This window comes from Phodopus roborovskii, unplaced genomic scaffold, assembly GCF_943737965.1.
Source record: "Phodopus roborovskii unplaced genomic scaffold, PHOROB, whole genome shotgun sequence".
NCBI lineage: Eukaryota > Metazoa > Chordata > Mammalia > Rodentia > Cricetidae > Phodopus > Phodopus roborovskii.
The window spans coordinates 27,776,263-27,804,127 of NW_026126407.1; the positions used below are offsets into that span (position 1 = coordinate 27,776,263).

The 27,865-nt window shown below is 47.4% G+C and overlaps 1 protein-coding gene and 1 non-coding gene across 5 annotated transcripts; both read right to left on the minus strand.

Annotated features, from left to right (window-relative positions):
• Positions 1 to 514: 514 nt before the first annotated feature.
• Vdac1 (voltage dependent anion channel 1) lies at positions 515 to 27,649 on the minus strand. 4 transcript variants are annotated; one of them, XM_051180715.1, is made up of 9 exons: positions 27,459 to 27,649; positions 13,776 to 13,842; positions 13,129 to 13,178; positions 11,817 to 11,969; positions 11,665 to 11,717; positions 4,974 to 5,201; positions 3,132 to 3,282; positions 1,539 to 1,596; positions 515 to 655 (listed from the first exon to the last, which is right to left on the minus strand). In XM_051180715.1, exons 2-9 carry the CDS (start codon positions 13,840 to 13,842, stop codon positions 564 to 566), a joined length of 852 nt encoding a protein of 283 aa, XP_051036672.1. In that variant the 5' UTR covers positions 27,459 to 27,649; the 3' UTR covers positions 515 to 563. The 4 variants fall into 4 exon arrangements, with proteins under 4 accessions (XP_051036672.1, XP_051036671.1, XP_051036673.1 ...); XM_051180714.1 differs by having other exon boundaries at positions 13,776 to 13,845; positions 27,459 to 27,618; XM_051180716.1 differs by having other exon boundaries at positions 13,776 to 13,845; positions 27,322 to 27,462.
• Positions 14,571 to 14,698, minus strand: LOC127219873 (small nucleolar RNA SNORA20). The gene has a single exon (XR_007834306.1). It is a non-coding gene; the product is annotated as a small nucleolar RNA SNORA20 (small nucleolar RNA).
• Positions 27,650 to 27,865: the final 216 nt, after the last annotated feature.

The following is a 27,865-nucleotide window of genomic DNA, read 5'->3' on the forward strand; positions in this document are numbered from 1 at the left end:
GAAACCACACCACAAGGAAGAATTAAGTCCCGAATGACTGGCTCTATCGTGCCCACCCAACCCACCCTAAAATGGCACAAAAGAAATAGCTAATCAGAAGTACTTTTGGTGTAAAACAGGAAACTGATGAGCTAGGATGGGACCAGGGCGTGGAGATCTGTCTTAAAGAGTAAGTCCCTTTCACACAGGTATGTACATGCTTCTCAGCAGTTAGGATTAGGACACCAAGATCGATGCTCGGGAAGTCACAATTTCACCTGTGGACTTGACACAGATTTACAAAGGGCCCGCACATTCCCAGCTTCTGCTTGCAGCTTGACATCTCTGGAGTGGCTCCTCCCCCAACCCACGTCTACAGCTAAGAGGACCTTTTAGGAAAATGGGATTTCTGCTGTACCTCTGAAATGGTAAACACCTTAAAGCCAAGTCATCCTTAGCCTGGACATCTAACGTGGCATTTATCAATTCTCGCATCCCCAACATACAACATTAAAAGGTACACTAAATTCTGAAGGTAGCTATACTGCAAAATAGTTTAAAATTAACGATTGTACAATATTCATTTATGCTTGAAATTCCAGTCCTAGACCAAGCTTGTGGCCACCTGCATTGACGTTTTTGCCATCCAGCAGAGCTGACAGTGTCAGTTTGATACCTGCAGGAGGACCAGAGAGACAGGATGTGGGAGGGAGGGGTGACAGTTGGAGGAAGGAAGAAGAGGAGGGAAGGGGGAAGAGACAAAGGAAAGAGAGGAGAGGTTAATACCAAAGTCGAAATTTGTTCCAGATACAATCAGCAGTGGCCAAACGGCCAGACAAGGTGACTCTTCAGGTACATTCTGTAATACACCCTGGCTTGCTGGTATCCTCAGATGAACATATGCAAAGGCATCACTGGTACCCAGAGCAGAACATCCACTTCCCCTTGCCCTGCCTGTCATGTTCTCCCCATTACAAAGAGCAATGGACATCTGGTACCATACCGTAAGCTGCTTGAGCAATATTTGCCTTCAAAGGAAACCCTGTCCTGTATCAGGCTTGAACATTCATCTTCTTAACATGTATGCACCCATACTCACACACAGACAACAAATTCCTTTTCCTGGTACTTACTCGTAGTAATTTTAGATCGAACGGGCTGATTTTCCCAGGAAGAACTTGGTTTTCACATCACATCACCAGCCTTTGAGGGCTCAAAAGTGGGATTATCCCCGGGAGCCCTCACACTAATTCTACACCCTTGTCTTTCCATAGTGAGGGCAACTGACAGGTAAAATTTGACAACTGCTTGGGAATAATAAGGATGGGGAAAAAATAACCAGAAAGGACATGGTTTTTACCAGTGTTTTCCTTCTGGCTATTTCTCGTACTCTTTTTTTTTTTTTTTTTTTTTTTTTTTCTTTTGACAGTGACCCCACAACTCCTTTATAAACATTCAACTCTAAAGACTTATATACACTCATTTACAGTGTTCCACAGCAAGAGCAGAAATCAGCAAAATTAACCAGAGAACTAGCTTCACACACAGGCAACACATACCTGGCTTTAGGGTCTGAGTGTACCCCAAACCGATCAGGCTAGAGTTGTTCACTTTGGCCTGAAAGAGAAAAGATTAGCCCAAGTAAAAACAGTATCCCACATGTTTACCTCCAAAACGAGCAAGGGCTTCTCCCTCAGATCCCAGCTATCAGAACCAAAGTGTACCTGCCCACGGCCACCTCATGAAACTCAATATGAGATGTGTCAAATGCAGGCACATGAACTCTCCCGTTTCTATGAACTCCCAAAGACAGAGCAAGGAGAATAAGGGCTCTTGGCAGGCCACGTCCCCTCTAACCATTCCTTTATGCTCCCGACATCCCAACAAGGAGGCCCCTCATCCTTTGGTTTTACACACATGGCTGATGTTGAGGGGAGCTAAGTCTTGTTCCCAGGTCAGGAGACTTAAAACAGCCTATCTGTGACTTAAACCAACCAGCAGAAACATCCTGCAACAAGACAATTCCTCACGCCATCCAAAAGGGTGGCCACCTAGAATGTGACAATAGAGGCCAGTTCAACTTGGTTTACCACAAAATCTTGCAGTTCGGGTCCTCTGACCAGTGCCATGGGGTAGGCAAGACAAGATGTCCACTGACTAAAATTTTTAGAGGTGTGCTCTCACTATGTAGCCCAAGGTTGCCTTTGAACACTTGCAACATCATAGCCACGGAAGGCCTTGAACTTCTGATCCTTCTGCCTGCTGTTTCTGCTGTGCTGGGGACCAAGTACCAGGCTTTCTGCATGTGAAGCAAGTACTCTTCCCAGCTGAGCTACAGCCCTGGCCTTGTTAGGGTTTGCTTTTTTCCCCCAGTAATATGGCTTAAGCATAGTCCTCACACATGCTAGGTAAGGGCTCTACCACCAGAATACACCATCCAGACCACTGACACCTTAATGTGGGCCACGAGGACTGAGAACAAAATGAAAATGAGGGCAAGAATAAAACATTTAAGGGAATACAGTTTGCATGATGGGACAGTGATGGGCTAAAGAAAGAGGCTCAATAGCATAGTGCCTGCTCAAAACCAGGGCTGGGGATGCACTTTCTCTGTGCCATGTGCCTTTAAAGATATTACCCAATCAACCTCCATAAGCGTTCAGCTCCTCCAAAATAAAAATATCAACGATTTAAAAACCACGTGGGCGCCAGGCATGGTGGCGCATGCCTTTAATCTCAACAGTCAGGAGGCAGAGACAGGCAGATCTCTGCGTTTGAGGCCAGCCTGGTCTATAGAGTGAGTTCCAGAATAGCTAGGGCTACACAGAAAAACTGTTTCTGCAACCACCACCATCTCAACAACAAAAAAAAAAAAAAAAAAGGGAAAAAAACCTCACGAAGGCAATTGTGGTGGCACATGACTTTAACCCCAGCACCGGTGAGGCAGAGGCACATGGATCTTTGTGAAGTCTCTACAGCGAGCTCCTGGTCAGCCAGGCCAATTTTTTTTTTTTTTTTTTCTTCTTCTTCTTCTTTTTTAGTATCTGTTTCAAGTGGATTAAGCACAAGAATGGCTTTTGCACAATGAGAAGCTCTAAGCAGAAACACGGGAATTCTCTCAATCGTAAGCCCAGGGAATCATGGGTACCCACCGAAAAGCAGGCATCAGGGTCAACCTGATACTTGGCTGCTATTCCAAAGCGAGTGTTACTGTTTCCTGCTGTCCAGGCAAGATTGACAGCAGTCTCCAGCTTCTTGTTCACCTTCTGGTAAATGGAGCCACCAAACTCTGTCCCATCGTTCCTGCAAGTAAGCATAGCAACAGATGAGCGGCTGGCTGCCCGGGGACGTGGGCTGAAACCCAGGCAGAGTCACCAGCAATAACAGGAGAGCGGGAAAGCCAGAAATAGACTGAACCAAGGCCAAATCTCATGAAACGAGAACTGAGACACAGGAAGCCTGACAAGAGTGGGACAAACACCAGTCTCAGAGTTAAAACTGCTCCCAGTCACAGGGAACTCTCAAAGGTATCCAGACAACCACCAGAGCAGCACAAAACCTCAAGCTTGCTTCCAAACGCTCTTTTAGAAACCGAGGCAAATGGGGCTGACGACAGGGCTCGGCTGTTACCGTACAAGCACTTGCTGTTTTCCCAAGGGACCGAAGTTCATCAGCCTAAAGACAGCTCACAACTGCCCCCGAACTTCCGCTCCAGAGGCTCGGGCGCCCTCTTCTGGCCACCATGGGCACCCGCACACACGACACACACAGAAATGCACACATACACATGAATAAAAACAAACAGGTTTTTTTAAAAATGGAAGCAGAAACTAGAAAATTAGGATTCTGCACAGCGTTCTACTTTCTACCGTTTGTGTCTTTACTTTCACAACTGATTCTGTCAAAGATGGTAAAGGGAAACAAAGGAGAAGAAACATGGCAGAAAGGTCAGGAAAGCTCAGGCCTCACATTCCTTGAAGGCAAGTGCTGTCTGTGGTTTGGATATGGAAAAAGAGAACAGATTCCCTGCAAGTTGTCCTCTAACCTCCACATGTACACTGAGACACAGGCGCGCGCGCACACACACACGAATGCTTTAATTTATTATCAATGGAAATAAATGTGTTACTGGTCTAAGTGAGACATCACTTCTTTAGCACCCTCTAGTGGAAAGAACAAGTTAGTGCTTCATGAAATTAAGCCAAACAAAAATTACTTTTTTTTTTTTAATGTATGGGGGATGATGTATCCTTCAAAGACCAAGAGAGAGTCTCGGATCCCCCAGAGTTTCAGGTAGTTGTAAGCCATGCAAAACAAGAGTGCTGGGAACCAAACTTGTATCCTCTCCTACAGCAGCAAGTGCTCTTACCTAATGAGCTTCCCTCTAGCCCCCAATAAGATTATTTTCACAGTTGAAATTTTTGATTCCCTCAGGTCAACATCCTTCAACCTCCAAGCCCAGTGACAGACTCGCTCTAACCTAATATGCAACCTCTGCCTGTCTCCCACCATCCAACAGTCAGTAAGCTTTTAACCACATTAACAGAGAGAAAAAGTCCTATGCATTACTGATCAACCACTGTGGGATGGGAAACAAAACTGCTAACAGACCCTTTGGCTCATCTGACCCAAATGGCTAAAAACTGATCTGAGAAAAAAAGAAAAGCAACCTCCTGTGGCATTCCAAATGAGACTGGCCCCCATTCGAATGCTCGGCCACCGGGCCATAGAACTGTGGAAGGATTGGGAGGTGTGGTTTTGTTGGAGGAGGTGTGTCGCTGGGGACAGGCGGGCAGGCTTTGAGGCTCTCTTCCTCTTCCTCTCAGCTGTGGATCAAGATGTTCACTCTCAGCTGTCCCTGCCACTGTGCCATCAAGGACTCTAAACACTTTCTTTTATAATTTGCTCTGGCCATGGTGTTTTATCACGGCACTAGTAAAGTAACTAAGGCAACCCCCGCCCCCAACCACACACACACACACACACACACTTACACATTAGTATGAAGCTGGAACTCATCTGTCTTGTAGCCAACTGCAAAGTTGCTCTGGGTCACTCGGGACTTTGAGGTCTCAAAATTCATCTGGTAGCCAGCCAGCCAGCCCTCATAGCCAAGCACCAGAGCGCCCCGGATCGAGGGCCCAGCGATGTCAAAGTCCACATCACAGCCCAGGTTGATATGCTCCCTCTTGTACCCTGTCTTGATTTTAGCATTTTTTTTCCTAAGAGAAAAAGAAAAAAAATGTATTAAAGCCAAGCTAACTCACATTGACACAATCATGCTAAGAACTATGCAAACATGTTGACTGGTCCTAGTGTGAGTAGGTGACAGGGAACAGAAGTGGGGTCAGTGGTCAGTTTTCCCTAAACTGCTGCTGAGCCACAAGCAGGACACAAGTTCTCCTGAGCTCACATCTGCAAGAGGCTACATCAACACTGGGCCATGCATGCCATTGGAAGAGACCAGAAAGTGGGCTGTTCTCCCTATGCCCAACCCAACACCCCACACAGGCATCTATGAGGCTTGTTGTTTTCCAAACCTACAGAAGAGGCGCATATCACAAAACTGCCCAAGCAGCAATTTGAGAGAGATGGTCTTCTTTGTGGCTCACCCAGTGGGTGGCGCAAAAAAAAAAAAAAAAGTCTCTGGGGCTGGAGAGGAGGCTCAGAAGTTAAAAGCAAGTGTTTATGCAGAAGACTGGGATTCGGTTTCTGTTACCACACTAGCAGCTCCCAACTGCCTACAACTCAGGTCCTGGGGATCTGACACCTTTTCTTGTCTCTGCAGGTAACTGCCTCTTTGTGGTACACATGCACACACACTTGTGTGCACACATAAATAACAAATTTTTCCCCTGCCTAGTGAGTACACTAGGAGAGTATTCACTGCCACAGTTGTGAGACCCCACTGAGTTCACAACTGAGAGTTCTGGATACTGATGAGGGGGCTGGAAGTCCTGATCTCAGGCCCAGTGATGCCAGATTCATCACATCTAAGACCAGTTAGTTCAGTGTCTGCCAACTAGTTCTCAGGACCCCGTGTCCCTCAGCAAGGATAGATGAGTCATAATTTTTATCCAAAGCAAACCCCAGAGAATAAGAGAGCATCTACTGGGCTGAATAGATGGCTTAGTGGGTAAAGTGCTTGCCAGACAAACCTAAAGACCTGTGTTCAAATCCCCAGAGCCCAGTAAATGTTGTCTGCATAGCAAAAGTATCTGTAATCCCACTAAATCTCTCTGGGGAGATGGGATGGAGAGACAGAAGGCTTACTGAAGCTCAAGAGCCAGCTAGCCTGGCATATGTAGCAATGAACAAAAGAAATCCCAGAGAGATGGCTCAGGAGTTAAGAGCACTGCCTGCTCTTCCAGAGGACCCAGGTTCAATTCCCACCACCCACATAGCAGCCCATACCTGCCTATAACTGCAGTTCCAGGGAATACAACACCCTAACACAAACATACACCAATGCATATAAAATAAAAATAAATAAATCATTAAAAAAAAAAAAGAAAAGAGAAAGAAATCCTGCCTCAAGAAGGCGAAAGAGAAGAACAAACCTGAACTTACCCTCTGAGCCCCACATGTGCACTGTGGCAGGTAAGCACATGCCATGTACACACAAATATATTAAAATTAAAAAAAAATAAGATTTTATTTATTTATCATATATACAGTACTCTGCCTCTATGTATGCCTCCAGGCTAGAAGAGGGAACCAGATCTCTTTATAAATGGTTGTGAGTCACCATGTGGTTGCTGGGAATTAAACTCAGAACCTCCGGAAGAGCAGTCAGTGCTCTTAACCTGTGAGCCATCTCTCCAGCCCTAAAATAAAAATTTTTGAAGATCAAATCTATCAAATAAAATTGAAACTACATCAAATGCTCGCAAAGGGGATGATTCCCTGGCCAATGGCTTTCCCAGCCTAGACAGAAACCAAGTCAGAACACTGAGGACTACACAGACCTGCCTGTTCTTGGCCCTATGCACAGGGAGATTAAAGCATGCAGACCATGGGCTCTGAAGCCATTCCCTTCCCAGAGGCCCTGCTGTTTCTTGGGAAACAGTCAGTTACAGATCCAGAGCAGGAAACATACAGAGTAAGCCTGAAGCAGCTCTCCAAGCTATCAGAGATTACCAGGAACTGGACAAACAGATCTAATTGCTAAAATAAGAAGGTTCCACCTAGGGGCTTCAGAGATGGGAAAATGTGAGCATCGGTAAGAACAGTATTGGCAACAGACTAAAATATATCAAAAGAGGTTTAAGGCCAGTAATATGGCGTAGGGTAATGGCACTTATGCTGCCAAGTTTAATGATGTCAGTTCAGTCCCCAGGACCCACGTGATAGAAGGAAAGAACAAACTCCCAAGGTTGAGGCACGAGGATCATAACTTGGAGGACATAGTCAGACGCTGTCTCAATAAAACATGAGTGGCACACACGTGGACACGTAGGCGGGAGGTATCAGGAGTTCAAGGCCAGACTGGGCTACATGAGACCCTTTCCCAAAAGACAAACCAAACAAAAAGCTGCTTTTAACCACAAAGTGTAGTGCCTGTGGTAGAGCCTTTGACCAACCATGTATACCACCCACACCAGTTTGCACTGTGCCTCTGCTCACTGCCTCGTGGGATTCTAGCTAGGGGTCCAAGCATCCAAAGAAAAATGACAGAGCTAGAGCTAGAATGACTCACATCCCCAGGTCTCTGCTCCTCCAGCATCTATGGAGATTTTCCTTTCTCAAATGTCACTGGGATTTTTTTAAAGCTACTTAAGCGGTGGTATTAATTTGACAAGCACTCAAGAGAGACATGACATACGGTGACGGTTAGCAAGCAGGCTTCATCTGTGGAAGGCAACACTTGGTGGGGGGAGGGGTCTGAAGTCCCGCCTAGCTGTGGCCCACATTTGCCTGAGGTTGGCCAGCATTCCAGGTCATTTCCAGTCTGTCAAGAGTCATCAAAGCTCAAGCACCCAGCACACCTCACACCTACAGCTACAGTCTACAAACACCCTACCCAATTAAGGAACCAAGGCTCCTAGGAGGAATGGCTGACAGCGGGACTCAGTGGGGAAGAGCCTAAGATGAACCTCACACAACTTCTAAAACAAGAAACACAGATGAGCTCCAAGGGAGAGGAGCTCCCCAAAAGCCCACACATGTCAACCTGAAGGAGCTCCAAACTGTCACAACTCAGACCATGTGAGCCACAATATAAACGGTGCAATTGAATATAACCCACAGAATAAATGTCCATGAACCTATACTAACACAAAAACTGATTAGAGGCTGGCAACGTGACTCCAAAGGTAGAGGTGGCTGCAGCCAAACCTGATGACCTGAGCCAAATCCCTAGGACTAGAATGAAGAAAGGAGAAAACCAAAGCCAGCAAGTTGCTCTCTGATGTCTACATTGGCATGTACACACACACACACACACACACACAAACACACACAGAGTAATAAGTGTGTGTGTGTGTGTGTGTGTGTGTGTGTGCATGCTTGTTTTTAAATAATAAAGGGCTGGAGAGATGGTTCAGCATTAAGAGCACTAGGGGCTCTTATAGAACACGTGTATTTCATTCCCACAAGGTGGCTCACAACAGTCTGTAACTGCAGTTCCAGGGAATCCAATATTCTCTTACAACCTTGACAGGCACTGGGCACATGCACAATGTACACACATACATGTAGGCAAAACACTCATGCACACAAAGATAAATACATCTAAATAAAATTTAAAAATAAAAATAAAACTGGTTAAGTAAGTGATGGAGAAGGACAGCCCAAGAGTAAAACCCATGAGTAATCCCAGCACTCGGGAGGCAGAGGCAGGCGGATCTCTTCAAGTTCCGAGGCCAGCCTGCTCTACAGACTGAGTTCGAGGACAGCCTCCAAAGCTACACAGAGAAACCCTGTCCCAAAAAACCAAAAAGAGAAAAGAATGATGGTAGTAACTACCAAAAATAATGATGGAGGCAAGAAAGAATTAAAGGATGTGACCCGAGGCATGATGTTTTGAAAGCACATTTGCTGTCCTAGAATCTCCCCGCTGCATGTCAGAAAGCAAAGCAGCTTCTCAGTGGAGAGACCCAGCAGATGCCACATGAGCCACATAATAAAGATTGGTGTCAGCAATCAAGACACACGATGGCAGTCTTCCTACAGTGTGTACCGTGGACACAGTGATGAGCCATTTCTTCAGCCCAAAAAATATACAGCCTGAATGTAATCAGGAGGAATTAGCAGGCCAATCCAAGTAGAAGGGTATTCCATCAAGAACTCTCAGCCTTTCTTAAAAAATGTTCACGGCACAAGAAAAACAGACGCATAGTGTGTCCCAAGAAGAGACCACAAAGGAGACCTGACAACTTGATGCAACAGAGGATCCAGAGCTGGATCCCAAGCCAGAAGGAAGAACCATCAGGGCAACAGTTAACGGTGTGGTGCCTGCTGGTGCTGATCTTTGTTACAGCTACAATCGCTTAATGACAGGGACACACTCTGAAAATTACATCACTGGGTCATTCGGTCACTGAGTAAACATCACAGGGTGCACTTGCAGAAACCCAGATGGCCACGGTTAGTCAATCAACCATGGCCTCCTGATGCACCCAAGGGACAGAGTACATACTCAATGCCCAAGGCGGGCAGTGTAACCCAGCATATGTGTTCACGGTAAACATTTCACAAAGGAACACACTCTACTGGGAAAGTGCACCGTGAGTACATGAGCCAGTCACACACTGTATCATCCTCAAATACTGTGACGTGCACATAATTGTAATGCTAGACTTTTTTTTTTAAGATTTATTTATTCTGTATACAATGTTCTGCTTGCATGTATGCTATGGCTGCAGGCCAGAAGAGGGCACCAGATCTCCTTCACAGATGGTTGTGAGGCACCATGTGGGTGCTGGGAATTGAACTTGGGACCTCTGAAAGAGCAGCCAGCGCTCTTAACCTCTGAGCCACCTATGCTAGACTTTTATGGGCAGGTGACAGAGTGGGTGCTGTTTATGCCAGTTATCACACACTCGAGAAATTCACTATGACTCAATGGTAATAGGGATGTTTGAGCAGTTGTAATCCCACATATAATTCCTATATGTGCTCAACTGAAATATTATTATATAGTAAATGCTATACATTAAATATACATTATGGGCATATATTATGCACTGTGTTATAATGTGATGGTAGATATAAGATTTCAACATTAGAGGGAGCTAGGGGAACTCTACATGTTAGCTTTATCACAATTTTCTATATAAAAACTGCAAAATTACTTTCAAATAAAAGGTTACACTGAGGGGGCTGGAAAGATGACTCAACAGTTGAGAGCAATTGCTGCTCTTGCAGAGGACCCAGGTTCAGTTCCCAGCACCCACGCGGCAGCTTGAACCTTTAATCCCAGCACTGGGGAGGCATAGGCCGGCAATCAAAATAGGAAGAGAAAAAGCACAGAATTGCAAAACATGAAGACACATGCCACTGGACTGTGGGCGCAAACGATGATGCAGATGGTAAATTTTACACATGTTTTGCTGAACCCAAAACCTGCAAAATCAAAAACTGAAGACTTACAATTTAGTAAAAGCCTAGACTCAGTCATCAGTGGGCCAAACAACCTACCTCTGACTTGGGAGACTCGCCTTTCTGAGTACAAAAACCACAGGAGTGTAGGCTGTTCCAGAAGGGAAGAGCTCTTTCTACTCCTGCAGAGCCCAGGGAGACCAACTTGCTCTTTGCCCTCTGATGTGTCAACAACCAATAGGACCTGGCAGCTCCAGGATCCACCCTGTGGTTAAGCTTCCAAGATTTGTGTCTCAGAAAATTGGGAAAGGGCGCCCCCCCACACCTATAAAACAGGCCGGCAACTGTGACCAGTTAGCCCCTGCTTCCAAAGGCCACCTCTGCCCTTCAGTCTTTGCGCTTTCATTATTGGCAGACTTGAGTAAAACAGATCAACAGAGAAAGAAAGCCTGCAGCCTGCAGCCAGGCACACAGTGACATCGAGGGATCATAGAACCCTGGTCTCAGTCCTCTACTGCCAAGGACAATCCCTAGCCCTGGGGACACAGCTCAATGGGTAGTGCTCACCTGGGGTGCACGAGCCCTGGCCTCACTGTTACCACCCCAGACACTGGATATGGTAGCATGCATCTGTGATCCCAGAGCTGGGAGATGGAAGCAGAAGGCTCAGAAAGAGGTTCAAGGTCCGACTTGCCTATATAACAAGTTGAAGGCTAGCCTGGGCTACAGGAGACCCTGGGTCTCCTTGGGGCAAACAGCATCCTGGCCCAGGCACCCTCAACCCCCAAATGAGCATAGGAACACACAAAACCACGTGTTAGATAAATGTGTTTCTTAACCCTTGATACAGCATAGCCCATTAACAGATGTGTCGCAGCCAAACCACCACCACAGAACTCAGAATGTATAGAGCTCGGACCAAGGCAGCCTGACTGTTGTTGTCTGGTTGGTTTTTGTTCTTTGCCATGGAATCTCACGACATAATCCTGGCTGGCCCTGACCCCCCACAATCCCTCCCCACCCTCTGGCCTCCAGTTTAGAGGCCATGTGATTGTTATCCATGACACTGATTTTGGTCATGAAGGACTTCCAAGGCCCCAAACATCCTAAAATGTCGTCATGGGACAAAGGCGAGAACCTTACCCAGTGTTAGGTGAGAAGGATGAGTCAAAGGTCAGCTTAAGTCCGCGAGTGAGCTGCACGGAAGAGAAGGGTGATACAGGTTAACGAGGGAAAGTCTGTGGTTGCTGTGATGGGAATGAGTGCAGCCAGACCCTCTGGCTGGCAGGCCTTACCTGGTCCTCCACAGTGATCTCAGTACCCAGGGTGTTGTCTGTGTTCCACTTCTCTGTAAAGGTCAGCCCGTACTCGGTCCATCTATACTTGGTTTCCAGGCTGCCGTTCACTTTGGTGGTCTCTGTGTTGGCGGAGCCTGAGCTGGTAAATTCCTTAAAGGAGAGAGAGTATCTATCAGCCTGCCCTGAGTACTTCTCACCATGCAGACCAGCTGCCACGGGTACCTCTCGGCCCACAGTCTAGCTGCCCTCAGGATCTCTCTATGCCCTTAAACAACAGAGAGTCCCCGGCATGTCCAAGCAAAATTATTTGTATAGTTCAGTCAGATACTGAAAATACAAAGGAGTGGAAGAGCCCACTACCAAAAGGAACCTTCTGGGGAGATCTTTGGAAGACAGCTTCCTTCCCCACTAGGGCCCTGAAGTCTGGACAGGAAACCAACCAGCTTCCACGCTGGCTCCAGCCTCAGACAGAGAGAGCCATTGAGCAAAACCTGACACAGTAGAATTCTAAACCCCATACTATACTCCTCCTTCTGACAACTGCTGTAAGGTGTTTCCTAATCATAAGTAAACATTAAAGACACAGGTGACACACATTTTAATCCCAGCACCCAGGAAGTAAAGGCAGGTGGATCTCTAAATTTGAGGCCAACCTGGTCTGCATAATAAGTTCTAGGGCATCCAGGGTCATGTAGAGAGACCCTGCCTCAAACAACTAAGCTAAAATAAATAAAAACAGAAGTCAATAGGGCTGAAGAGAAGATTCAGTGGTTTGGAGCATTTACTGTTCTTGTAGAGGGCGTGGATTCGAGTCCCAGCATCCACACAACCGCTCACAACTGCCTGTAACTCCAGTTTTAGGGAATCTGACACTTTCAGGCCAATGCACATAAAATAAAGTGAAATAACTACTTTTTAAAAAAAGAGAGGGAAAGGTCATTTTTAAAGTAAGAAACACCAAGAACAGGTCAGACTAGAAGTGTTGGTCAGTGGAAGAGCACTTGCCTACAGAGCATTAGGCCCTGAGTTTGATTTCTTTCCAACACCACAAAACAACATGGAAAAAAAAAAAAAAAAAAAAAGCAGCAAACACAATGACAATTTTACCAGAGGCCACTCTCATTTTCCTATGAACATTAACAGTTACTATAGTCAGACCACCTACCCACCACACAGGGATATGATGATAGGACAGGCACAAACAGCCACAATCTACAGAGGCAACTGCTTTTGGCTCTGCCAGGTTGGCCACGACAGCTCCTACTGGTCAGGAATAAATACACCGTCCCATGCAAGTTGAGCAACTTACCAATCCATTCTCAGACTTCGTTTTCAAATCAAGTTTAATTAACCCAAATCCTAAAAAAGAAAAACAACCATGAACAAGTTAACTAAGCCAGAGGGACTGGAGGTACAGCTCAGATGTAGGACAATTGCTAGCAAGCTCAAGGCCCTAGGTTGGCTGGATCCCCAGCACTAGAAAAATAAAAGCCATTCTTAAGCTGGGAAGCCAGGAGCTCTGCCTTCCTCCTGGCTATCTGGAAATGCTTAAAGAAACTCAACGCAGCCCTAAGAACTGGGGCACCTGACCCTTGCTGTTGCTTGTGGGAGCCAATGCAACAGTGGCACACACACCCCGCGCGCTCCCGTGCCCATGCAGGGCAGTGCAGGGGGGTGGTGTTCCCGGAAGCTGGCAGAGACACAGTCATCAGGCCTGGTGGGCCTATCAGGCTAAATTTAGAACGGCATTCTACTGGGCGGACTCTAAAGCTTGCAAGAGACTAATCAGCTACTTGTCTTGCAATGACTGAACCTCACCACTGGGTGGCGCAAAGCTGCAGGAAGCTTGTCCTTTTGACTGGACAACTGTCCAACTGTCCCAAACATGCTAACCCTGTTAGTAAGTGAAACGCCCTCCATGTCTCCATTACTCTGACTCCCTCCTCCAACACTCACCGTAGCCTTTGGTGAAAACATCCCTGGCAGACTTGCCAAGATCAGCATATGTGGGAGGCACAGCCATCTTCTGCCACAACAAGAGAAGCACCGATATGAATGAATGCATTGGTAATTATGGAGATTAGTTTACCACCAGTAAAAGCTATTTAATGTAATTAAACAACCAATAAAAATCGCCCAGCTCTAAAAGTCCCAGGCAGCTTCCCCTGCCAGGTGTGGGTGTGCCGTGAGCTGTCTCACCCTTACCCTTCCGGGCCAGACCTGGAGGAATTTAAGTGATCAACCTGACTTTAGTAGCCCCAGGCCTCAGCACAAATGCAGAGCACAGGGAGAGTCAGTCGATATTTGCTGAATGAACAAACTGTCAAAGACACATCCCCAGGAGTCAGTTACTTTACTGAACTGCAGGACTCTCGCCAATAAGACAGATCTTCTTACAAATACACGGCGATCAATGTATTTCCACACATGGCTCTGGTCTCATTCCAAGTATCAATGGAGTACCTTTACATGCCACCAGCCCAACTTTTCACAGAATTTTCATATTTCAGGGACCACTTTTACCACATGACAAGCTAGGTAAGTAACTCCTCACTTGAAAAGAAATCCAACCACACGCTACAAAAAGGAATCCTGGCCTCTGCCTCTGCTCCCTGGAGTACTGGGATTAAAGGTGTGTACCACCAACACCCGGCAATATTTTTCTTTAGTAGCTTTTAATTAATAAAAACAATATTAACTGCAAACACTCTTGATTAAATCCTGTTCACATTTAAACATAACCACCAAGAACAATGTCTAGACCATGCAAAAGAGACAAAACACACTTCATCTCAATTTACAATGGTCTAATATTATTTTATCCCATGCGTATAACTGCTCCTATCACTGAGAGACTAGAGCAGCAAATAAATGGGAAACGTGTTTGTTTAGAGAAAACCTCATAGAGCCCAGGTTACCCTGGAACTCATTATCTCATTATGATAGTTGATATTGTCAGGCTTGACAGAACCTAGAGTCACCTAGGAAATGGGCCCACTGCAGGAGGCGGCATTCCCCAGACTGAGATCCCGGCTGTCTAAGTTGAGGAAGATAGCGCAGCAGCATTCAGGGCTGTCCACTTGCTGACTGGATCCGCTGTGACCTGTTGCTTCAAGACTCCACTGCCTTAGGCTCCTGCCTAGTGCACTGCACCCTTGAACACTGAGCCAGAATAAACTCTTCCTTTAATTGCTTTGTCAGTGTTTTATCACTGTAACAGGAAAGGCAACTAAGTAGCCAAGGATGACCTTTGAACTCCCCCTTCTCCTCCTCCTGCCTCTGGGATTACAGGAGTGTACTGTCACAGCTAGCAAGACTTTAAATGCTTATTGTACTCCAATGTGACTTTATAGTTTTTAAAGATGCATTCCTTTTTACTTATGTGTTTATCTGCACCATGTTCATGCCTTGTGCCTGAGGAGGCCAAAGTCAGATCCCTTAGAACTGGAGTTGTAGATAGTTATATATACGTGGAAGGTGGGATTTTTTTTTTTTTTAAGATTCCTTTATTATGCATACAGTGTTCTGCCTGAATGTATGGCTTCATGACAGAAGAGGGCACCAGATCTCACTAGAGATGGTTGTAAGTCACCATGTGGTTGCTGGGAATTGAACTCAGGACCTCTGGAAGAGCAGTCTGTTCTCTTAACCTCTGAGTTGTCTCTCCAGTCCAAGCTGGGATTCCTGTAAGAGCAGCCAAGTACTTTCTGAGCCACTTCTGGCCACAACAGGGCCTTTATTTTAAAAAGGCAGTGATGGTGCCTGCCTTTAATTTCAGTTCATGAGGGGCAGAGGCAGGCAGATCTCTGTGAGTTAAAAACCAATCTGGTCTACAAATTGAGTTCCAGGAGAGCCAGGGCTACACAGAGAAACCCTGTCTTGAAAAACAAACAAAAGCAACTATCAAAGCACTATCTGGGGAGCTGAGCCTAGAGCCCAGGGTTAGCATGCATGAGGCCTTGGGTCCATCGAGAGTGGTGTCTGTGGGTGAGTACGCACACATGGGTGCAAGCACCCCAGGAGGCCAGGGGAGCTGGTTGTTATACATGACTAAGTCAGTCAAATAGTTATTACGGATCTCAGTAGTCAGAGGAAGAGATGGTCTCCACTGTAAGGATGACATATTCCTGGAAGGTTTTATGTTGACAAACTATATAGAAAAAAATTAAAATCCTACTCTGGGACAGCACACACTGATTTCCATACTAGAAGAGAAGGCTCCATAAATGAAAACGTCCCATCCCAGAATCATTACTGTCACTAGCCAAGAGAGTGTTCCCTTTTTTCCTCCTTCTTCCTGAGACAGGATCTCATGTAGCCAGGTTGGCCTGGAACTTTCTATATATCAAAGGATGACCTTGAACTTCTAACCCTTTACCCCAAAACTGCTAGGATTATAGGCATTTATCATTGCTAGGGTCAAATTTAGGACTTCCTGTACACTGGCAGGCACTTTGCCAACCGAACTAAGTTCCCAGCCTTGGTCCTTTTGCTTTTAAAATACTGTACACACCTAAATTATCAAACTGAATCTGCATATATAATACCTGACGTGACTCACGTATGCATTTACAAACATGAATATACTTGTATGTTCCTGGCAAGACGGAACTCCCTGGGAAAGACGTCAGGTGACTCCAGGGAACAATCAATATTAATTAACCAAAGTCTTCACTTAAGACCACAGAGCCCACAGGGTGAGAAAGGTAATTTAGCAGGTAAGGCGCCTGCTAGACAACCTCAGCTGGACCCTTGGAATCTGCATGGTGCAAAGGAGAGTCAACTTCCAAAAGTTATCTTGTGATCTCCACATCCTAAAATCAACCCATCCATAAATAAATAATTAAATGTCATTTAAAGAATTAAGAGACAGCCCACAATCAAACATAGTACACTTTAAACAGAACCAACCATGGACTCAATGCTAGCTGAGACTGCAGTCCAAGCAGAGCTTCCCATTTTCAAAGACTGTGCCCACCCTCCCCTAACTTTCGTTGCTGTTGCTTTATTTCTTGCTCACAAACAGGCTGGAACCATGGGCAGACCAGCCATATTAGGGTCAGGACAGAGGGTGTACCTGACACTGCCCTGTCGGCTCTTCTAAAACTGGGGACTCTCCCCTTTCCTTCAAACTAACCCAGCAGGCACATGTACCCAAGGGCAGGCAGGAGACCTCACACTCAGGCCTAGACAAATAACACACACACCTCAGACCAGATGGGCCTGACCCTTCCTAAGAAGTCAACAGCACTCAATCCCCGGCTGAAAGATAACACAGCCCAGCAGACCTGCAGAACATCTTGGCGGAGAGCCCAGAACATTCCCCATCTCTGCCTGGATTAAGAGCTATCTGTGAAAATACAAAAACAGGGATATGGAGAGATAGCTCCCTGGTTAAGAGCATTTGCTGCTCTTGCAGGGGTTCAATTTCCAGCACCCACACAGTGACTCACAACTGTCCAGTTCTGGGGATCCAATGCACATGGTGTACATACACACACAGATAAAGCATTTATACATATAAAATAAATGAAATGAACAAACAAAGCAAACAAAAAGAGTTATCTGTAGACAGAGCTGTTCCCTACCATGCTGGAGCAGAGAGGGGACAGGCCTATCAGCAGCATCCAAGCTTGCTAAAGCCCACTCCCACTCTGACAAGTTTTTAAGGTGTTTTTGTGTGTTGGGGGGGGTTGTTTTGTGTGTGTGTTTTTGGTTTTGTTGTGTTGTTTTTGGTTTTTCAGAAAGGCTTTCTCTTTGTAGCTCTGGCTGTCCTGAAATTCATTCTGTAGACCAGGCTGGCCTTGAACTCACAGAGATCTGCCTGCCTCTGCTTCCCAAGTACTGAAATTAAAGCCGTGGGCACACAGCCCAGCCTTCATTTTAGTTTTATGTATACATCTCTCTCTCTCTCTGTGTGTGTGTGTGTGTGTGTGTGTGTGTGTGTGTGTGTGTGTGTGTGTTCTCTTCAAGCTGTTGTTACAGGTGTTTCAATTCCCAATGTGGGAATTGAGAACCAAACTCAGGTTCAGTGTTAAAACACCCTTAATCCCAGCACTCAGGAGGCCAGCCTCGTCTACAGGATGAGTTTCAAGACTACCAGGGCCACACAGAGAAACCATATTTCAAAACAACAATAAAGAAATAAACTATAACAGCAGTGCTCTTAACCCCTGAGCCATCTTAATAGTGTGCCCACACACGTGTCTGTATTTTTAGGGTTTGTTTTTGTTTTCTCTTTTGAGACAGGATCTTGTTTAGCCCAGGCTGGCCTCAAACTACATAGACAGGGATGTCCTTGAACTTCTGATCTTCTTGTCTCCATCTGAGAGTGCTGGAAGTGCAAGCATTTCGGATGTATGCAGTGTTGAGGCTCTGCACACTAGACAAACACCCTACCAATTGAGCTGTGTCAGAGGACAGGTCTTTCCCCGCTGTTCTTCCCTGGCATCACAAAAAAGCCTCCTACCCCCCCCACCCTCCCACCCTGCAGAGAGTCACCTTTGCATCTGGACCAGATCCCACCATGAGAAAAGGGCAGGGCACTCATTATTCAGTGTTCCCCAGATGCATCTTTTGACACTAATCCCAAACCCAGCATGGAAAGCCACCTGCCAAAAAAGAAAAACCCCACAGCAAACATCAGCTAAATCACCAGCACTAAGGAGATTAGTGCCCAGGACAAGAGTTGGGATGCCAGAGCTCAGAGCAGGGCCAGGCTCTGTAGGGCTCCCCTCTGACTAGTCTACCATGCTGCCTTTATTTGGTACCTGCTGCATGCAAGTGAACTTGCAGCACACAAAAACAGTCTTAACTGCCAACACTTTACATCAACCACAGTGGAACCAGCCTCCCCACATGCAAGTTACACCCTCCCCTAGGTCCCGCGAACAGAGAGGGGAACAGAACATCCCCAAGTCTGGGCTGTTAGGACAAGGTGACAGGCTTGTCTACACCGTAACAAGAAAATATGCTCTCCACCTTCAGAGGGAAGGGGACTAGGTAAAAGAGAGTCAAATTCTCTCTTGGGCCCCTAGGGAACACCCCTCTGAGCATGAGTTTGGCCCAGCTCTTGCCAAATGCCCCCTGTTGCTAGGTTTCAGTGGCTTCTCCTCCTGCCCTCAGGCACCCACGCCCCATCCTGTGATGCATTTATCCAGAAGGATTAAGGGCAGCCTGAGACAAGATGAGAGTTCTGCCTCTGCTGAGCAGCTCAGTCTTCCGACAAAAATAAACAGCGCCCAGAAGATACCCATTTCCACACAGTTCTCAGAACTCACTTCAGCAATGCCTCCTGGTGGGAATAAAGTTCAGGCTCCTCAGCCAGGAGTGAGAGAAAAAAAAGTATGCAGCCCCTCACTCAACCCTGCCTGGAGGTAGAAGCCTGGGCAAGTCCCTCCTAGCTCTTCCTTCCACCAGAACAGCAGCACTGTGGATACACAACTGTCGCCACAGAACTGCCCTCTGCAGCATCACCCACACCCCTTCAGAGGCCAGCCCTGAGCATGAAGCAGAACAGCCCGACACAGGCCAGGCAGCCAGCCCCAAGCACAGTAAGAAGGTGGCCTGAAAAGACAAAGCTTCAGCTCTGCCTGGGTGTTGGAACTTCATGCCAGTAAGAGACAAGAACACAGCAGGGTGGGTAGGACAAGGCAAAGCAGACCAACACTGATCAATGACAGCTTTGAAGAGGACCAGCAAGTCACAAGTCACAGAGCTCCCTGCTGCCCCTCCAGTCTGCCAGGCTACCCAACACATGTCTGCCCTGGCTGACCTTGAACACATTATGCCAACACAACTCCAGCCTCAGGAATGGATATCCAGCCATACTGGAAGCTCTGAGGGGAAGGATTGTATATCACCTAAGCAGGCTACACAGCACACTTACATAACCTCCATCTTGGGGGGAGGGGGACGACAATGTCTTCCTGACTCATCAACTACATGCCAGTGACAGCTGCTCATTCACCATGCTCCCACCCTCCACTCCTCCTCCCACACCACACCCTGAACTCAAAGCTCCTCAAAACCTGTCAAGCATATGTTTGTCCAAATGTGTATAAAGATGTCAAGGCCTGGCACATGATGGGCATTCATGAGTAAATATGCAATGGATAGGGCATATTATGTTTTTAACTACATGTATTCAGTGAGCCTGTGTGTGCCATTGTGCACCTGCGGAGGTCAGAGGGTAACTTGCAGGAGTTAGCTCTCCTTCCACCATGTAGTTCTGGGAACTGAACTTGGGTCTTCAGACCTGGCAGCAAGCACCTTTACCTACTGAGCCCTCTCATCAGCCCTACCAAAATATCACTGCAAGCTGCAGTAGCTTCAGAGGCTTAGGCCAGAGAATAGCTAAGGGGTGGGATGAGACTCAGTTGGTAGAGTGCTTGCCTGGCATTAGCATGAACAAAGCCTCTAGCACTATCCCCAGCACTGCATAAACCAGGCTTGGTAGCACATGACTATAAACCCAGCCCTCAGGAGATAGAGGCAGAAGGAACCAAAGATGTTCAAGGTCAGCATTGGCTACATGGTAAGTTCAAAGCCAGCCTAAGCTGTTTCAAAAATGGGGGGGGGGGGGGTGAAATGGCTCAGAGGTTAAGAGTACTTGCTTCTTGCAGAGATCCTAGATTTAGTCCCAGCTCCCACATGGGAGCTCACAGCTAGATATAATTCTAGCTTTTGTGGACACATGATACACACAATGCGAAAAGGCAAAACACTCATATACATAGAATTTAAGTGAAGGGAGAAGGGCAAGTAACAAAGGGGCAGGACCAGGAGAGTTCTAGATGAACTAGGGCTCTTAGGCCAGCTCCTGCTTAGTAAAGAGTATCATTGTAACAAAAGGAGGAAAGTAGAAACTTGCTGTCTGACAATAGGAACAAGAAAATTACAATGTAACCAGGAAGTAAGAGCTTCCTGAGCAAGGCAGCTGGAGAAGCAGAGTAGAGGAGACCAGGAGACCCCAGAGCAGCAACCTTACCAGGGAGGAGCTGGGCCCAAGCTGAGGGCTCTGGGGTGAAAAGCGGCTGCTTCAGGCCTCAAAACCAGACACATTTCATTCCAAGAGCTACTGCAGAGTGGCAACTTCAAGACTGGCAAAATGTCAATGCAGAGATCCAGGAAACAGAGTGTGAATACAGCCCCCCTTTTTTTTTTTTTTTTTTTTTTTTTTTTTTTTGAGGGAAAGTGATGATGGACAAGTAACTCAGGATTAAGCCCACTCTTAGGAACACCTCCCTCTCCACTGTAGCATTCTAGGCACCCACAAACCTAAGCCCAGTACCTGACCACACCAAATCTAGAAGTAAAGTGACCATCACAGTCATCATTAGGAAAATGAACCAAAAGTAGGATACTAGCAGACTAAGGAATACCAAACAGTCATCAGAGACAAGATGAGGTGGATATGGAGGCAGAAGCCTGTAATTCCAGCACCTGGGTCAAGGAGGCAGGAAGAAGAAAAGTTCAAGGTCATCCCTGACTACATACGGAATTTGAGCAGCCTGAGTTATGGGACTGTCTCAAAACAACAGTAATAGTGGTAGATTTGTCTGTGGGAACATAGAACACTAAGTACAGTTGAATGAAGAGAAAGCCAAGCTAGGTGAGGTGGCACACATCTTTAATCCCAGCACTTCAGGGAGATCGGAGTTCAAGGCCAGCCTGGGCTACGTAGAGAGTTCAGGACAGCCAGAGCTGTCTCCAAAAAAAGGAAGGAAGGAAAGAAGGAAGGAAGGAAGGAAATGGCATGCTACAGAAAATTCCTAACTCCACATCATGCAAGTAAGGGCTTTTTGCATGTACCTCTTTACACACTTGTGAACTTGTAAATGAGTGGGAGAGAACAGGAAAGAGAGGTCCCGTGGATAGAATGGCTGCCTCAGGGAAGAACGTGGCTCTGGGAAGGCAGATGTGGAGTTCACATGTGGTTTCCACTTTTTATTCTACTTCATTGTTTAAATGTTGTAAAGAACAGAAAACACTGGAAGTCAGCAATGTTCCAACATGTCACCACAGTCAAGACGCTGGAGGGCTAAAGAAGACTAGAAATTAAGAGCACAGTCCACTCTTCACGGGACCTAGGTTGGGTTCCCAGCACCCATATGGTGACTTACAACCATCTATAAAACCAGCGCCAGGCCTCCTGTGCCTACCTCTGACTACTCGGGCACTGCATACATATGGTGCGCATACAGTCACATGAAATAAAAAATAAATCTTTTTTTTTTTTTCTTAAGAGACTGGAGAGATGGCTCATTGGTTAAAAGCACTGGCTATCTTTCCAGAGGGACCTGGGTTCAATTCCTAGCACCACATGGTGGCTCACAGCCATCTGTAACTCCAGTTCCAGGAGACCCAATGCCCTTTGAGGACACCAGACACACAAATGGTGCACATACATACATGCAGACAAAACACCCATCGAAATAAAATAATTTTTTAAGATGCTGGAAGGGGTGAGTGGTGGTGGTACACACCTTTAGTTCCAACACTTAGGAGGCAGAGACAGGCCTCTGTGAGTTCAAAGTCAGCCTGGCCTAACAGAGCAAGTTCCTGGACAGGCTCCAAAGCTACACAGAGAAAAACTTATCTCAACTCCCCCACCCAAAAAAAAAAAAAAAAAAAAAAAAAAATCAGGCTCATTCTTCACTATGCACCCACCAGAACCCCGAACTTGACATAGGCTCTGCCTATGGGTAACACAGGCAGCAGTGTGGCTGTCAGTCTCACACCTGGCCAGGAAGTAGAGTCCCCTGAACACTGGTAACACCCCTAGTGGCTCAGATCCCCACCCCCAAAATCCAGGGGGAAACAGGACAAATTCCAAAGAGCAGGTGCCACCGTGCCATGGCATCTCCCAGACCATGGAGGTAACTACATTATAGGTGATTACGGAAGGAGCCGGACAGAAGAGCCCCTGGGTGTGAAAAGACCCACAGGCACACCCTTTCTCAGATACTCTATAGCCTGACCCCCATCTTTGCAAATAACTTCATTATACTGCAAGAATAACCAGATAACAGTATACACAGACACTGTCAGGAGCCAAACCAACACAGGGACCAAACTAACTCTTCCATCACCATCCCAGGGTCCCCTCAGAATGACAGAATCATGGGACATTTGGCTCCACTGTTTCTCCAACAGTTTTGGGTGGTTGCCAGAACAAAAATGGACCAGCTTAGCTTACAAAAGATGTATCAGAGGGTTGGAGAGATGGTTCAGCTTTTGTAGAGGACCACAGTTAGGTTTCCAGCACCCACATAGAGATTCATAACACCTGTAACTCCAGTTCAAGGGGATCTGATACTCTCTTCTGGACGAAAATGAATGTGGTGTGCTAACATATGTTCAGGGAAAACATACACATAAAATAAAAGAGGCCAGGTGAGATTACAGCAACATCAACTATCTATCCCCCAACCCTAGGATTGGGGGGGATGGTAACCAACCTCCCAGCAGAAGGCAGGCCCTGCTCAGGGACCTCCCCCTCACACAGACATAATCATAAACACACACAGACAGACAGATATAAACACACACACAACAGCACAGCACTATCTTTCCAAGCAAATGCAGCACTGGGTACGGTCACCGGATCCAGATGCTGGCAAGACACTGGCCCTCTGCTCTGGAAGCAGACTGTGTTCCCTTAAGCAGCTGCCCTCCCCTCCCCTCCCCCTCCACAGAGTCTCACAGGGGGCAGCCTGGCTTTCCAGGCGCTGCTTCTATTTTAAAACACTCTGGAAGCTGGGCCGACACCAGCAGCAGCAGTCTTCCACAAGGCTTGGGAGAATGGAGCTGACTCAGGGCAGCCTGCCTACCCACTCACCCACCTGTGAAGAGGGGAAGGCTATGCTGGCAGTCAGCACTCCAGGGTCTAAGGTCTAGCCAGGCACACCAAGGCTCCAGCATAGCCACAGACATCTCAAGAGCCCACACAAGGGGTAAGGGGGTTGACACAGACAGTTCTTTTAAGCGCTTAACCTGGAGAATCAAGAGCATCTGGGCCCATATCCTACTCCCCTTTCTACGTAAAAGATCCAGGTTAATCAGTCTTTCCAATCCCATTTTTCATCAATATAAAACACTAGTGGATGGTACCCACAGAAGGCATGAAACAAACACAACTAGCATTCCATCAAGATGACAATAAACTTCAAACTCATTATTAAGTCACCAAGGATGACCACCTCCACCTCCACCAGAGTGTATCCCATCACACTGACTTTCTACAGTGTTGCAGCTAGGACCCAGGGCTTCCTGCAAGCTGGGCATGCATCCTACTGAGCTCTATACCCATTCAATAGTTTACATTGCTACATTTGTGGCTAGGGATCTAAGCAAGCCCCTGTTTTGCATACTATTATAATAATGGTCTCTGAGCATCTTGTCAAAGACTCACCTTGAACCACAGGGTGCAGAGTCCTCCTCATCCATAAAGAAGTATTGTTTAGCTGGATGCTGTCTAGCTAGGTCCTGGAAGAACACCTCGCATCTCGTCCCAGGGAAAACTAGGCTTTCTAATACTCAGCCCTAAGATCCTTGCTGGAAACTGGACTGATTCCTGTGGGCACTATCCACTGCAGATGGCCAACATCAGCTTCATATTTCTTTTTCTGTTCCCAACCAGAGTGATTTCTACTTTATAAACTCACACCCACGAGCTCAACACATAGCAGTGGTACAGTGTGGGGACCCTAACAGAGAACTACCCTGTGCCCAGACACCAAGCATACACAGCAGGGTCACAGAATATGCACACTCTAGCTGGGCAGTGGTGTCGCGCATCTTTAGTTCCAGCACTCAGGAGGCAGAGGTAGGAGGATCTCTGTGAGTTCGAGACCAGCCTGGTCTACAGAGCTAGTTCTAGGACAGGCTCCAAAGCTACAGAGAAACCCTGTCTAGAAAAAGCACCAAAAAGAATATATACACGCTGAGCTCCAGAATGGACAACAGTGCCAATCACTCTTGTACAGCAGATTCTGGTATGATGGTACACGTCTGCAATCCCAACACTCAGGCGGAGACAGGAAGATCAGAAGTTGTCCTCTGACCTCCACATGTGATGTCTACCTCCAAACAAATAATGTTTTAAAACAAAAGGGGGAAAAAAAAAGCAAAGAACACTTTAAAACAGAGAAACTAAGAAATAAGAAAGCTACTTAACCTGAGCCAGACCCTGTGGCTCTTGTGAGTCCAATCAGTGTTGAGAGCCCAGGCTGCACTTTGGAGCTTTTTCTTGCTCAACTCTAGGTAAAATGCTTACACCTGTGACTAACAGTGAAAGGGAGGCCTGTGCCCAGGCATTGCTGAGCCTGCCCTCATCATCCTTTCTTGATGACTGCCAAGGAAACGTGGGGAAAGGACAAAGTTACAGAGTACAACCTTTCTGGAATCCTGTGGAGGCTAACCTCCTGCCTTTGGCAGTTCTCAGCCACAGTTTCCCTCAGTCACCACTATTACAGGTGTCCATCATACTGTGGGAAACTTAGCAAGAGCAAAGGGCCTCGGAGCACCTTGAGGATGGGGGTTAAGGTTGCCCTTACCACCACCATCTCAATAATCCAGAGTCTACACCTGCTTCAGGTTCATGGTCCCAAACAGCCTGTCTAAAACCTCATTCTAGTCTAGATAATCAGAAACAAAACGAAGCACTCTGAGTACCCACTGCTACAGCTGGGGCCAGGTACCTCCCTCAAAGTCACATGATAGTAGAAGCCACCAGACACACCTGTCAGAAAAGGAAGGCGCAACAGGCCCAAGGCCTTGGCCAGAATTCCATTCACCCACGTCACATAAAGCCCAGAAACACCCGTTTGACAAGTTCCCACAGGACTTGGGAAGTTGTGGAATGTTATAAGGGAGTAACTTCTCATCTTTCATGGCTACTGCTGTAGGTTAGTATGTGCCATTACAATTCTTTAAACATCTGTGACTCTACTAGGTCAGGATAGCTTATATGAGATGCACATGTCTTCTAATGAGTGTTCAAGATTCCTCAATTTAATATGCACCTCCCATGTGTCACTTGCTGTGGTAGGATATAGAGCGGAATGAAAAACAAATGGATTTATTGGGGCTGGAGAGATGGCTCAGGGGTTAAGAGTGCATCCTGCTCCTGCAGATGACCCAGGTTTGATACCCCAGGCCCACCTTGGGTAGTTCAGGGGATCCAGTACCTTCTCCTGGCCTCTGAGGACACCTGCATTATATGCACACAAATTCATATAGGCACAGACACATACATCTAAATAAACATTTCTACAAATTAATATATCACCACTGACCTTTCCTATCCACCTAATGTATGTCAAGTGGTTCCACCCAAGACCCTGAAGACAACGCTGCCTGGGTAAAGAAGCCCCTTCACCCATCTCTCTGGTCAAGGGAGGCAAGGGTAAGCCCAAACCCTTCCTGCAATCCAGCTGGGTCTGCAGTCAGACTTAGTGATCGAGCCTGACGACTGTCTGTAAACAGGCAGTATTTCATGAATTGTCCTTCAATTACTCAATATCTTGTGGTGCACAAATGGTTGTTACTAACATAGTAATAATGGGATTAAAGTAACAGGACCCCATAGTTGAGTCCTTTTCAGGGCACAATGTGAAACAAAAGGTCTGCGGGGGGGTAGGGGGGGATAAAGGGAGTGAATTCAATCCTCCCCAAAAGCTCCTAAGGTTAAGTGTCAAAGTTGACAAGGTGTGCTTGTGTGTGCCCCAAGGCTCCGTGTTAATCGGATCATTTTATTCTTCCCCCCAAACTCAATGAAGTATATATAACTGCTCCTATTTCGCATAAGATAAATTCGAAGTTTGAAATCTTTCTACCAGTGTGACCTTGGACAAACCATGAAGAGTTGTGGGCCTCCAATCAGATGTCAGACCCTGGAAACAGTTTCCCGAATGCTCAGTTGCATTTGGTGACACAGAACAAGGAATCCATCCCTAAGGCCAAAGAGGCATATCGCTCCCTATGGGTCTCGCCTCTAGTCCAGGCCCAGCCCTGGAGGCCTAAGTCCACTCAGGACAACCCGTTCCGTCCGGGGAGGCACTGGCATGCGCGGGAGGGACCCAGCGCCACCTACTCCGGGCGTGGGCCGACTAGGGCATACAGGGGCTGGGGGCTCCAGGGCATGGCCATGCCTGGAATTCGTCCTCTCGGCGGCGGAAGCTGGGTCTGCACAGGCCCTCTGGACTGGAGAGGAAGGGCTTGGGCTGAGGGAGGGTCTCTACCAGATCCATGTCGACGAGATTTAGAGCCAAAGGGCGCCGCCAGGAAGGTCACCTACACCCGAGGCCCGCCCGGCCTCCACGCGGCTGCCCTTGCCCTTCCGCCTGCATGTTCGGACCGCCCCTCGCTCCCAACTGCAGGTGTTCTGGATGCTCTAACTCGGATCTCTTCCTCCTGAGATCCGCTCGGCGCCCGCCCTCCAGGCCTCATCTACCCGCCCGCTGAGCCTCCAGGCCCGCGATGATCCTCCCTGGTTCACCCTTCCCGATGCCTGGCTCCTAGGCCCTGCGCCCTCGCCCGATCCTTACTCGATCGCCTCCCTCGAGACTCCCCAGGAGAGCTGCCCGAGGCCCCCAGGGACTCAGGCATAGCCGGGGCCCTCTCTGCTGCGCCTACCTCGGAGGCGGTGACGGCGGGAGCAGCGGCAGCTACGGCGGGGGCTGCGGCGAAGAGGCTGGGAGCGCAGGGAGCGGACCGAGGGAGGAGCGGAGCGGATCACGGCGGCGCGAACACGCCCCAGCTCTGCGCGCCCGGCCCTGAAGCTCCGCCCTCGGCTCCACCCCAGACAGCGCCCTGACCTGTCCCGGGGTCCTTTTCCAACCCCGCGAGCAATACACTGCCCTTCAGTGGCTCTGTGACCGCGTGCGGCCGTGCGTAAAGGCCTGCGTGCACCCGGGTGCGAGGCGTTAGGGAGGCGTGGGGCTGACGTTCGTGAGGTGTGTGCGTGCGCGGGGACACGCGGGTCACTGCTGGAGTCTTCAGGCTGCTGGAAGCATTTGGGAAGAGGGGGAGGGGAGCTTCCG

Coding starts and splice junctions, on each gene's coding strand:
- Vdac1 (XM_051180713.1), bottom strand. CDS start 13,884: ATGCATTCATTCATATCGGTGCTTCTCTTGTTGTGGCAGAAGATGGCT. Junction 3,283..4,973: donor TTCCAGCTTCATACTAATGT/GTAAGTGTGTGT, acceptor GCTTACTTGCAG/GAACGATGGGACAGAGTTTG. Junction 656..1,538: donor CACTCAGACCCTAAAGCCAG/GTATGTGTTGCC, acceptor GTCCTCCTGCAG/GTATCAAACTGACACTGTCA.